Source organism: Anolis sagrei, chromosome 9 (genome assembly GCF_037176765.1).
Source record: "Anolis sagrei isolate rAnoSag1 chromosome 9, rAnoSag1.mat, whole genome shotgun sequence".
Lineage (NCBI taxonomy): Eukaryota > Metazoa > Chordata > Lepidosauria > Squamata > Dactyloidae > Anolis > Anolis sagrei.
Window position 1 is genome coordinate 27,300,232 of NC_090029.1, and position 12,661 is coordinate 27,312,892.

Genomic DNA, 12,661 nt, shown 5'->3' on the forward strand with positions numbered 1-12,661 from the left:
TCTGGAACCTCCCCCGCGGCCACTCCTGGGAGTGCAGGACTCCAGTTGTTGTGCCCACAGGTTCATCGGAACACGCAAGCCCCCTCACCACGACAAGGTGACAGTCCATCGAGGGAGTTATGGTGATTATGTTGATGTGAGTACCATGTGTTGTTGGGAGAGTAAGTTTGAAGATGTTGAGGTGGGAACTCTTTGCTTGACAAACAAAGAGTTGGACTGCACAATTCATAACAAAGAGTTGGACGTCCTGTGACCGGGTTTCACAAGTAAAAGGTTGACAGATTGATTCAGGATGATCGTTTTATCACTCAGAGAAATTTCAAGCATAATCGGCATTTCACAAGAACATGTGGGTCACATTATTGCTTTGCTTGGCTATCGGAAGATCTGTGCACGATGGGTACCCAGGATGCTGACGCCTGAAACTCGCCCAACGACGCACAGTACTCACATCAACTCGTTGTCCAAGGATGATGGTCCTCCAACTGTAGTGTCCTCGCGGTGGGTCTGTAGGTGACTGTGGAGCCCTATTCTTGATCTGCATGCAGTGAGGGCATCGGTTTCCAAGTGGAAAGGCAGTGCTGGTCGGGGTTGGTTTGATGTGCCTTCCTCTTTACACATCATCATCATCATCATCATCATCATGATTATTATTATTATTATTATTATTATTATTTTATTTGTACCCCACTAGCATCTCCCGAAGTACTCGATGCGGCTTACATAGGCCAAGGCCTCAAAACACAACACAACAATACAACACCTAAAGCAAATTAAAAACAATTAAGCAGTATAAACAACAAGCAATAAACAATACATCAAGACACTATAAAAACTGGGCCGGGCCAGAGTAATGGGTACAAGATTAAAAGTGCTGATGTGGCAGGAGGTATGTAGGATTATAAAGTAAGTGCAGTGTGCGGTGTGCAGCAATCTTAGTTCTACTAAAGTGCTTCTGGGACTTGGTATTGGAGATTCCTAATCTGGGAAGGCACATCGGAACAGCCAGGTCTTCAAGTTCTTTCTGAAGACTGCCAATGTAGGGGGCTGTCTAAAATCTTTTGGGAGGGTGTTCCAGAGTCGGGGGGCCACCACAGAAAAGGCCCTGTCTCGTGTCCCCACCAAGCGCGCATCTGGACAAAATGGCCGGTCCAGCGGAGTTGATGGCGGAGGAGCATTGCTTCAATGCTGGTAGTCTTTGCTTCTTCCAGCACACTGATGTTTGTCAGCTTGTCTTCCCAAGAGGTTTGCAGGATTTTCCAGAGGCAGCGCTGATGGAATCGTTCCAGGAGTTGCATGTGACGTTTGTAGACAGTCCACGTCTTGCAGGCGTAGGGCAGGGTTGGGAGGACAATAGTTTTATAAACAAGCACCTTGGTATCTCTACGGATGTCCCAGTCCTCAAACACTCTCTGCTTCATTTGGAAAAAAGCTGCACTTGCAGAGCTCAGGTGGTGTTGTATTTCAGTGTCAATGTTGACTTTTGTAGAGAGGTGGGTGCCAAGGGAGCGGAAATGGTCAACGTTTTCTAATGTTATACCATTAAGCTGTATTTCTGGCTTTGAAGAGGGATTGGCTGGTGAGACTGCTGGAAGAGGACTTTGATTTTCTTGATGTTCAATGACAGGCCGAGCTTCTCGTATGCTTCTGCAAAGGTGTTTAGAGTGGCTTGTAGGTCTTCTTCTGAATGAGCACAGACGACGTTGTCATCAGCATATTGGGGTTCTATAACAGATGTTGTTGTAACCTTCGTTTTGACTCTCAGTCTGCTGAGGTTAAATAGCTTGCCATGGCAGGTGCTGACGACTTACCATTCAGCAACTAAATCAATGGGTCTACCTAGTTTGGACTAGCAATTGGATTTAGGCCACAGTTTAGGTCAACATGTACTCTTTATACCAACCTATAAAGCAATTTTGTCATGTCTTTGATTGCAAATCATATTTTTTCTACTGGTAGCTAGCAATAAATACCATTATATTGATAAAATCTCATTTCCCTAAGCAGGAAGCATGGGTACAAAACCTTTACCTTATTGGCATGAAGCACTGCAGTGGTGTTTGGTGCTGATAAGAGAGTAATTTCAGATGTATTTGCAGCGCTCTTACAGGGAAGGATGTCGCTGGGACACAATGGGACCTGTTACGGCGGCGAGCATTTTAATCTTTCGCAATAGCGTGAGCTGTTCTTTTTTGATGGAGGGGGCTGTGGTCTGGCCATGGAAGCAGCAATCTTGATGCCTCGAAAGAAGGTCACAGATGGGTCAGTCGGGACGCAAGCGCAGGATCCAAAGGAGCATCTCTTCCGGCAACAGCTGGCCCCTAATTTAAGACTGTTATGACTTTATTGGTGTATTTGCTCTATTGCACTTCTGAACCACCCACTAAATAACACGATCAGGGCAGTGTGTGGTCTGCTTAAATATAAGAAACTAGGGTGTTTTATATTTAAGCCGAAGGGGCGGAACATATAACCAAGCTAAAACTGGCTGCAGAACTTGTTTAGAAAGGAGCGTGTGGCACCAAATAGAAAACCAGTAGAGGGATGGAAGTGCAAAGGAAAGGGACCACTAAAGCAGTTTTTAAAATGCCCAGGAGAATTCATATGGTGAAAACTTTAGAAACTGATGTACTTTGGGTTGCTGTAAGTTTTCCTGCCTGTATGGCCATGTTCCAGAAGCATTCTCTCCTGACATTTTGCCCACATCTATGGCAGGCATCCTCAGAGGTTGTGAGGTCTGTTGGAAACTAGGAAAATTGGGTTTATATATCTGTGGAATAAAGGTGCCATTGGCCACCTTGATTAACATTTAATGGCCTTGCAGCTTCAAAGCCTGGCTGCTTCCTGCCTGGGGGAATCATTTGTTGAGAGGTGTTAACTGGTCCTTATTGTTTCCTGTCTGGAATTCCCCTGTTTTCTGAGTGTTCTTCTTTATTTACTATCTTGATTTTAGATTTTTTAAAATAATTCAGGACAGTAAATAAATAACAATACTAATAAAAAAAGGGGGGGGGGCGGGGAACAGACCCTGATTGTTTCCTCTCTGGTATTCCCCTGTTTTTGTGTGTGTTGTTCTTTATTTACTGTCCTGATTTATTAAAAAAAACCTCTAAAATCAGGGTAGTAAATAAAGAACAATACTCTGAAAACGGGAATACCAGACAGGAAACAATCAGGGCCAGCTAACACCGCCCAATAAAGGATTTCCCTGATTGTTTCTTTTCTGAGTGTTGTTCTTTACTTACTATCCTGATTTTAGAGGGCCAGCTAACACCTCTCAAGAAATGGTTCCCCCAGGCAGGAAGCAGCCAGGCTTTGAAGCTGCAAGGCCATTAAATGTTAATCAAGGTGGCCAATGGCACCTTTATTCCACAGATATATAAACCCCATTTTCCTAGTTTCCAACAGACCTCACAACCTCTGAGGATGCCTGCCATAGATGTGGGTGAAACGTCAGGAAAGAATGCTTCTGGAACATGGGCATGCAGCCCGGAAAACTCACAGCAACCCAGTGTTTCCAGCCATGAAAGCCTTTGATAACACACTGATGTACTTTTCTCCCTCTTTGATTGTTTTGTAGACCCAACGTATGCGGATCACGTTACAATGCCTACTGCTGTCCCGGGTGGAAAACTTTACCTGGTGGAAACCAGTGCATAGTCCGTAAGTGGTTGTCTTCACTCTTTTCTTGAGCTAAATGAATTGCCAACTCAACCTAAAAAAAAAGTTTTTTAGGTTATCTTTCTGTCTGTCTTGCTATTTTCTTATAAACCAAAAGATATGTGCTTTCGCTGGACCGTAGGACAGTCTCCCATACAGAGCTTTACAAACTTTCCATGTTGGTGACATGCTCTTTAGACATGCGTCCTTTTGCAACACGGTCATTTTGTTTCACCAGCAAACCAGAGGTTCAACCAAACCCTTATAAGGGTTTCATACAGTATATATATATATATATATTATGACTGGAAGGTCAGCGGTTTGAATCTGCTGCTGAACTTGCTGACCAAAAGGTTGGTGGTTCGAATCTGGGTAGCAGGGTGAGCTCCAGTTATTAGCCCCAGATTCTGCCAATCTATCAGTCCAAAAACATGCAAATGTGAGTAGATCTATAGGTACCGCTTCGGCGGGAAGGTAACAGTGCTCCATGCAGTCATGCTGGCCACACGATCTAGCAGGCGTCCCTGGACAACGCCGGCTCTTCAGCTTAGAAATAGATATGAGTACCATTCCCCAGAGCTGGACTCAACTCGATTTAATGTCAAGGGGAAACCTTTATCTTTACCTTTGTCCTGGAACAACCATCCTAGCGTGTGGAGTGCTTCTCTAGTTTGATAGATGTTTGACAATGCAGTCAAGAGTCCATATAGTGCCTGGCCACTGTGACGGTCTAGATGAGGGCGAGCAAATTGAAGTTGAATCCGGACAAGATAGAAGTCCTCCTGGTCAGTCGCAAGGCTGAACAGAGTATAGGGTCGCAACCTGTGCTGGATGGGGTTACACTCCCCTTGAAGGCACAGGTTCGCAGCTTGGGGGTCCTCCTGGATTCATCACTGAGCCTGGAATCCCAGGTGGCAGCGGTGGCCAGGGGAGCGTTCGCACAATTAAAACTTGTGTACCAGCTGCACCCATACCTTGGGAAGTCAGACTTGGGTACGGTGGACCACACTCTCATTACATCTAGGATAGACTACTGCAATGCACTCTACATGGGGTTGCCTTTGAAGACTGCTCAGAAGCTTCAAACAGTCCAATGAGAGGCAGCCAGAGTAATAACTGGGGCAGCATACAGGGAACATACAGCTCCCATGTTACGCCAGCTCCACTGACTACCAGTTTGCTACCGGGCACAATTCAAAGTGCTGGCTTTGGCCTATAAAGCCCTAAATGGCCTCGGCCCAAATTAACTGTCCGAACGCATCTCTCCCTATGAACCACTGCTGAGATTAAGATCCTCTGGGGAGGCCCTGCTTTCCGTCCCGCCATTGTCACAGGTGCAATTGGTAAGGACGAGAGACAGGGCCTTCTCGGTGATTGCCCTCCCGCCTATGGAACTCCCTTCCTGATGAGATCAGGTCTGCCCCCTCCCTCCTGTCCTTTAGAAGGATGGTAAAAACTTGGCTGTGGGACCAAGTTTTTGGGGCAGGGCAATAAAGCAGCAATAGGAAAGATTCCCAGGCCAATTAGGTTTGACGTGGATGACCAAGACGTTTTTAAACAGTGTATTTTAATATTGAGATAAATGTTTTTAATGTTTATGTATGCGTATATGAATTTGTGTCCCGGCATTGAATGTTTGCTCTATATATGCTGTGCTCCGCCCTGAGTCCCGTTTGGGGCGAGAAGGGCGGAATATAAATGTTTTAAATACAAATAAATAAAAAATAAATATGAAGCTGTCTATATGTGGCCTAAAGAAATCTGAACATTTTTGAGATGGATCTCAGAGTTGCTTGAGAGATTGAGATGAAAATAAATCTGGCAGTCTCCGTTCCGTGCAACATGCAACACTTCTGTTGTTTTTAATTGAAATATGATGTGGGAATTATATAGGTGCGCTTGCACATCACCGTAAGGCAAGTTACTATGAATGGTTCAGAACAAGACTCTTGGCTCCAACTAAATGGGTCAACAAAGCCACATGTTCCCTCCTACCATATTTTGTTTAACTCAAGATCCGAATTCGGCAGGACTCGGGGTTTTTTTTGGACACACAAGCAATAGTGCCAACTCCTCCATGTCCAGCCATGATGTTAAGCAAACCATGGAGAGGGAGCCTGTGGTTTGCTGAGCTCTTGCTTGCTTGCGACAAGAGTTATAGATCACTGGCCCATAGAATCATAGAATCACAGAGATGGAAGAGACCTCACGGGCCATCCAGTCCAACTCCCTGCCAAGAAGCAGGAAAATTGCATTCAAAGCACCCCTGACAGATGGCCATCCATCCTCGGCTTAAAAGCTTCCAAAGAAGGAGCCTCCACCATACTCTGGGGCAGAGAGTTCCACTGCTGAACAGCTCTCACAGTCAGGAAGTTCTTCCTCATGTTAAAATGGAACTTCCTTTTTGTAGTTTGAAGCCATTGCTCCGAGTCCTAGTCTCCAGGGCAGCAGAACACAAGTTTGCTCCCTCCTCTCACATATTTATGCATGTCTCCTCTCAGCCTTCTCTTTGTCAAGCTAAACATGCCCAGCTCTTTAAGCCGCTCCTCATAGGACTTGTTCTCCAGGCCCTTGATGATTTTAGTCGCCCTCCTCTGGACACATTCCAGCTTGTCAAATCAAATCAATCAAACATTTATTTCGGTCATTGACCAGCACATTCCAGCTTGTCAACATCTCCCTTCAATTATGGTGCCCAGAATTGGACACAATATTCCAGATGTAGTCTAACCAAGGCAGAATGGAGCATGGGTAGCATGACGTCTCTGGATATAGACATTAGACTCCTATCATGTCAGTCCAAACCATGTGTAGCATTGGGTGCCTGCAGCTGTCCATTTGGATCTGATGTTGATTCTTTTATATGTTCTTTCTCTGCTCATATCTTTTGGTCCTTTTTTTTTCTTCAATGCAGCAATTTGTAGACATTCCTGTGGAGATGGATTTTGCTCAAGACCGAACATGTGCACATGTCCAAGTGGCCAGATTGCCCCGTCCTGTGGCTCAAAATCAGGTATGTGTTTCAAAGCCAGGCTCTCAATTTCTTCTTATGCTGTTGAACTGGCATTATAGTGTATTTCAATTTGATGGTAAATTGGTAGTTCAGACAACGAAACGTTGACTCACTATTAATCATATACCACAACAAAGACAGGATCAGTGAGTTGGGTTCTAGCGCTCACAGACATTCCTTACGGCTAGATTTAAAATAACCATTACCATACATGTATCGGCAATAGCAATTGGCTTGCCAATCATTAAATACTTCCTCCTGGAAAAATTGTTCATATTATTTGTAGTAAAACTGGAAATGGCAAGCTGGGTTATTGAGAGACACAAGAAAAAAAGAGATATTGGGTTGTTGTAGGTTTTTCGGGCTATATGGCCATGTTCTAGAAGCATGTTGTAGTTTCTGGGATTTATAGTTCACCTACAATCAAAGTGCATCCTGAACCCCACCAACTATGGAATTGAACCAAACTTGGCACACAGCTCTCCCTTGACCAACAGAAAATACTGGAAGGGTTTGGTGGGCAGTGTCCTTTGGTTTTGGAGTTATAGTTCACCTACATCCAGAGATCACGGTGGACTCAAACAATGACGGATCTGGCCCAACCTCTACACAAATACTCAGTATGGCCAAATGTGAACACTGGTGGAGTTTGAGGGAAATAGAATCTTGACATTTGGGAGTTGTTATGGCTGGGATTGATAGTTCACCTACAAAGAGCATTCTGAACCCCACCAATAATGGAACTGAAACTAACTTGGCACACAGTTCTCCCATGACCAACAGAAAATACTGGAAGGGTTTGATGGGCAGTGTCCTTTGCTTTTGGAGTTGTAGTTCACCTACATCCAGAGATCACTGTGGACTCAAACAATGAGGGATCTGGACCAAACTTGGCACAAATACTCAATATGCCCAAATGTGAACACTGGTGGAGTTTAGGAAAAGTACAATCTTGACATTTGGGAGTTGTAGTTGTTGGGATTTATAGTTCACCTACAATCAAAGTGCATCCTGAACCCCACCAACTATGGAATTGAACCAAACTTGGCACACAGCTCTCCCTTGACCAACAGAAAATACTAGAAGGGTTTGGTGGGCAGTGTCCTTTGGTTTTGGAGTTATAGTTCACCTACATCCAGAGATCACGGTGGACTCAAACAATGATGGATCTGGACCAAACTCTACACGAATACTCAGTATGGCCAAATGTGAACACTGGTGGAGTTTGAGGGAAATAGAATCTTGACATTTGGGAATTGTTATGGCTGGGATTGATAGTTCACCTACAAAGAGCATTCTGAACCCCACCAATAATGGAACTGAAACTAACTTGGCACACAGTTCTCCCATGACCAACAGAAAATACTGGAAGGGTTTGGTGGGCAGTGTCCTTTGCTTTTGGAGTTGTAGTTCACCTACATACAGAGATCACTGTGGACTCAAAACAATGAGGGATCTGGACCAAACTTGGCACAAATACTCAATATGCCCAAACGTGAACACTGGTGGAGTTTAGGAAAAATAGAATCTTGACATTTGGGAGTTGTAGTTGCTGGGATTTATAGTTCACCTACAATCAGAGCATTCTGAACCCACCAACTATAGAATTGGGCCAAACCTTCCACACAGAACCCCCGTGTGGGCCACAGCAACGAGTGGCAAGGGATGGCTAGTAACAAATAATTAGTGGAAGTGTATTGTCGAAGGCTTTCATGGCTGGAATCACTCAGTTCTTGTGGGTTTTTTCGGGCTATATGGCCATGTTCTAGAGGCATTTCTCCTGACGTTTCGCCTGCATCTATGGCAAGCATCCTCAGAGGGTGAGGACCTCACCCTCTGAGGATGCTTGCCATAGATGCAGGCGAAACGTCAGGAGAAATGCCTCTAGAACATGGCCATATAGCCCGAAAAAAACCCACAAGAACTGAATTAGTGGAAGCTTGAAGAAGGTTGCTGTTTCCCACAACTTGGATGCTAAAAAGAAAAAGCAAGTTGGAAGTCACATATTTCATGCAGGGCTCTGAATGTGGGATTTGTGCTCTTACTCTAATAGGAATCCTAGGAAAAATAAGCTCTGTAAGAAAGAGTCTTTGGAAACCTCATTCATTCATGTTACCATCAGAACCGTCTTCTATGTGAATGCTTTCCATGGAATCTCATGCACTTCAGCTTCTCCAGTGATTCATTGATAAATAAGATTCTCAAGTGTCGTGCCATTTTTTCCACTCCTTCAATTAAGCAACAGCTTTGAGATACTTTAATACTTTACATCTGTTCTTTGCTTGGACTTCCACTCGGAGACATGTCTGGTGAAGACAGCTATGTTATTCTTTTTTTTTTTTAATCCAGCTCCTCCTCTGCCTTTATCCTCTTAGACCTCACAGATGTTTTCCAGTAATTCGGTCCTTCCCTAAGCATTTCAAAGGGGTTTTGGGAAAGAGGGAGTGGAGCCACCTTCCCATTAACATGACGAGTCCTGCTGCATTAGACCAAAGGTCCATCTTCGCAAGTCTTTTTCTGACGCCCTTTGGCTTAATGCTTCGGAGAACTCCATTTGTGATGTAGCCTTGCAGGAACTATTATTCAGGAATGTAGTATCTATGAACCAGAACTTGGAAAAAAATTCATTCCTCAGTTTGTTAGGCAATCCCTCATTGTCTAATTATGATGTCTTTCCAAGTGTAGTGTTTTGGCGGTGGATATGTAGGTGACTGTAGAGCCCTATTCTTGACCCACATGTTCTTCCACAGTGAGGATATCAGTTTCTATGTAGAAGGTGGTTGTTCCGTCTTCCAGGAGCTTGGTTTGCATTGCCCCTTTGTGCTGTCGCACGCTGGGCCTGTGCATATGACTGTAGATAGGACATAAATTCTGTGTGCCCAACGGGATGCCGGGGCTGCCTCAGATTAAAGGCCCTTGGACCTCCCCAAAACAAAGTTCTGTAGAGGCTTAAAGTAAGTTCAACAAAGTTCTTTATTGATGAAAACAAACAGGTACTTTAAAGCTTTCTTAACAGTCTATTGGCTCTTGCAATGTTGCTCACTGGAAACAGGCACTATCTTCATAACTGTATATTAACTAATGGGGAAATCCTTAACTTCTAATCTGGGCACTCTGTACTTGCCTCTGTTGGCGTGGAGCCCCTGCACCCGGTACCAACTGCGTCTGGCTTCCGCGAGCAACCCTTACCAAGCAGAGCTTTGTAGACTTCCAGGGGAAAAGAAGGAGTTCAGGTTTAGGTGATGGCTGGCTGAAGTCCCTCAGCAAAGGAGCTGTAAGGCTGCAAAATCCTCAGCCAAGCTGTAGGGCTGTATAACCCCGGCCAAGCTGTGGGCTGTATATCTCCCCGGCCAAGCCATAAAGCTGTATATCTCCCGGCCAAGCTGTAGAAGACGAAGCTTTCTACAGGAGCTCTTGGTTTTATGTCCTGTGCGAAAGGCTTCTCTGTGAGAACTGACTCAAAAAGGCTCCTATTCCCTCCAAAACTCAAAAAGGGGCGGGACCAGGGAACCTAACGATAATTGACAGGTGGCTTGCCCTATGATTGCTAACTATAACAGGAAGCCACCCTGCTGCAAAATGCCAAGCCTGGGATTGCAAACAAACATTTAATGCAAAGCGAAGCAAACAGAATTGGAGCTCCTGGTACAGCTGTACCAGCACACCCTTGGATGCATAAAATAGCATCCCTTTGCATTTTCCCCAGGGTTGCTACAGTCTCAGCTGCACCCTGGAAGTTAAACAGAATCAGGCTGCTGGACCTCTGCAGTTATTGATTTAGGAAGTATCTCTTTGGGTTAGGAGTCTGCCCTTTTTCCTGGGGTTGAGATCTCCATTTTGGAATCTCCCCTGCCTCCTTCAGTAGAGAAAAAAGCCTCAGATGTGCTGTTGGTCAGACAGGCAAAGCTCTGAAAAGTCATTGTGAGTACAATTGAGTTATTAAGAAAGGCAATTGAGATACTGAGATAGATAGAATAGGAATTGAGCAATTGAGTAATTGAGTTATAGATATTGAGATAAAGAGAAGCTTATTGAGATACTATAGTTATTGAGGAAAGCTATTGAGTTATTGAGAAACAGAGAGAAATAGTTATTGAGTACTATTGAGCATTACTTTGTCTCCAAAGCTAACCTTGAGCTTAGATAGGGGAGGACCTGTTCTTTTTAACCATAGCAGCTCAGGGTGAAAGATCCCAGGATTTTTTCTACCATTTGGAGACAGGTTACCTCAGTAATTGAAGGAAAAGGAAAGAAAGAACATCTCTACGGTTTCCCAAGTTGACTGTTTGTGTTGTAACTTTATCAAACTGTGCCAAGTCTGCCAAGGACTTTGGAAATAAATATTTTGCTGATGTTCAAATCTTGACTGGCATCAGTTGCTGAAAGTATTGAGTTATTGCTTCAAAGAAAGACCCCCAGTGGTTCACCAGATAAAGAGAGAAACACATATTAGTTTTAACTTTATAGGGTCTGGGTGCGATGGCACAGTGGTCCCAGTCAGGGTTGGCTTGACATGACTTTGTCTTGGCATGCTTCTCCCTTTCGTCCTCTGAATTCTGCAACACTGCTGGTCACAGCTGACCTCCAGCTAGAACACTCAAGGGCCAGGGCTTCCCAGTTCTCAGTGTCCATGCCATAATTTTTTAGGTTGGCTTTAAGCCCATATTTAAATCTGTTTTTCTGTCTACCAACATTCCATTTTCCATTATTGAGTTGGGAGTAGAGTAACCTTCTCCTCTGTGGCCCCCCGACTCTGGAACTCATTGTACAGTGAGATTTGGAAAGCCCGCACCTGAGAAACCTCCAAGAGGGATATGTGAAGTGTGCATAGGAATTCATTCATATTTTTTCAAATTATAATCCGGCTCTCCAGTAGTTTGAGGGACTATGACCTGGCCCTCTGTTTAAAAAGTTTTAGGACCCCTGACTTCATCTTGGCCTCTACTATCCTTCCCTCCAATGAGCAGTCGAGCTTTATTTCCTGAAGTATGGACTGGTTGGATCTTCTCGCAGTCCAAGGCACTCTCGGAACTTTCATCCAACACTACAGTTCAAAAGCTTCTCTCTTCCTTCGCTCAGCCTTCCTTCTGGTCCAGCTCTCACATCCGTAGGTTACTATGGGGAATACCATGGCTTTAACTATGCGGATCTTCGTTGCCAGTGTGATGTCTCTTCTCTTCACTATTTTATCGAGATTGGTGATTGCTCTCCTCCCAAGAAGTAAGCGTCTTCTGATTTCCTGGCCACAGTCTGCATCTGCAGTCATCTTTGCACCTAGAAATACAAAGTCTGTCACGGCCTCCATGTTTTCTCCCTCTATTTCCCAGTTGTCAATCATTCTTGTTGCCAGAATCTTGATTTTTTTTTTATGTTCAACTGCAACCCAGCTTTTGCACTTTCTTCTTTCAGCTCCTTCTCGCTTTCAGCCATCTGCATATCTAAGGTTGTTAAGGTTGTTCCACTACCTATCTGATAATTCTGCATTTGGTTGCCACTTGAGTTGCCAGTACTAGGACTATAAGTTTTCTACCATAAATATGCAGGAGGTAGTAAACCACTGCCATGTCTCTATGCTCACAATGTCATGGCCAAGAGTGGTTTTCAGTGGAGGGTTAGGTCATGACAAATAAAAGGGCATCTCCCTAGAAGCTACGATGACTAAAATGAGACTTTCACACTTTGGCCCTATTATGAACTCACTAGAAAGTTCAAGGGTCTGGAGAACAGCCGTATGAGGAGTGGCTTAAAGAGCTGGGCATGTTTCGCCCGAAGAAGAGAAGACTGAGAGGAGACATGGTGAGGGCTATGTATAAATATGTGAGAGGAAGTCATAGGGAGGAGGGAGCAAGTTTGTTTTCTGCTGCCCTGGAGACTAGGACACAATGGAGCAATGGCTTCAACTACAAAAAAGGAGATTCCACCTGAACATTAGGAAGAACTTCCTGTTAGAGCCGTTCAGCAGTGGAACTCTCTGCCCCAGAGTGTGGT

At 44.4% G+C, this 12,661-nt stretch overlaps 1 protein-coding gene across 2 annotated transcripts in view; it reads left to right on the forward strand.

The window, feature by feature from the left end:
* The window catches only part of FBN1 (fibrillin 1), a 264,999-nt gene that overhangs the window by 35,058 nt on the left and 217,280 nt on the right, over positions 1–12,661 (forward strand). For both annotated transcript variants that reach the window (XM_067471401.1, XM_067471402.1), the window contains exons 3-4: positions 3,581–3,663; positions 6,575–6,673. In XM_067471401.1, the coding sequence (XP_067327502.1) occupies positions 3,581–3,663; positions 6,575–6,673 (182 nt within the window). The remainder of the gene's footprint in view (positions 1–3,580; positions 3,664–6,574; positions 6,674–12,661) is intronic.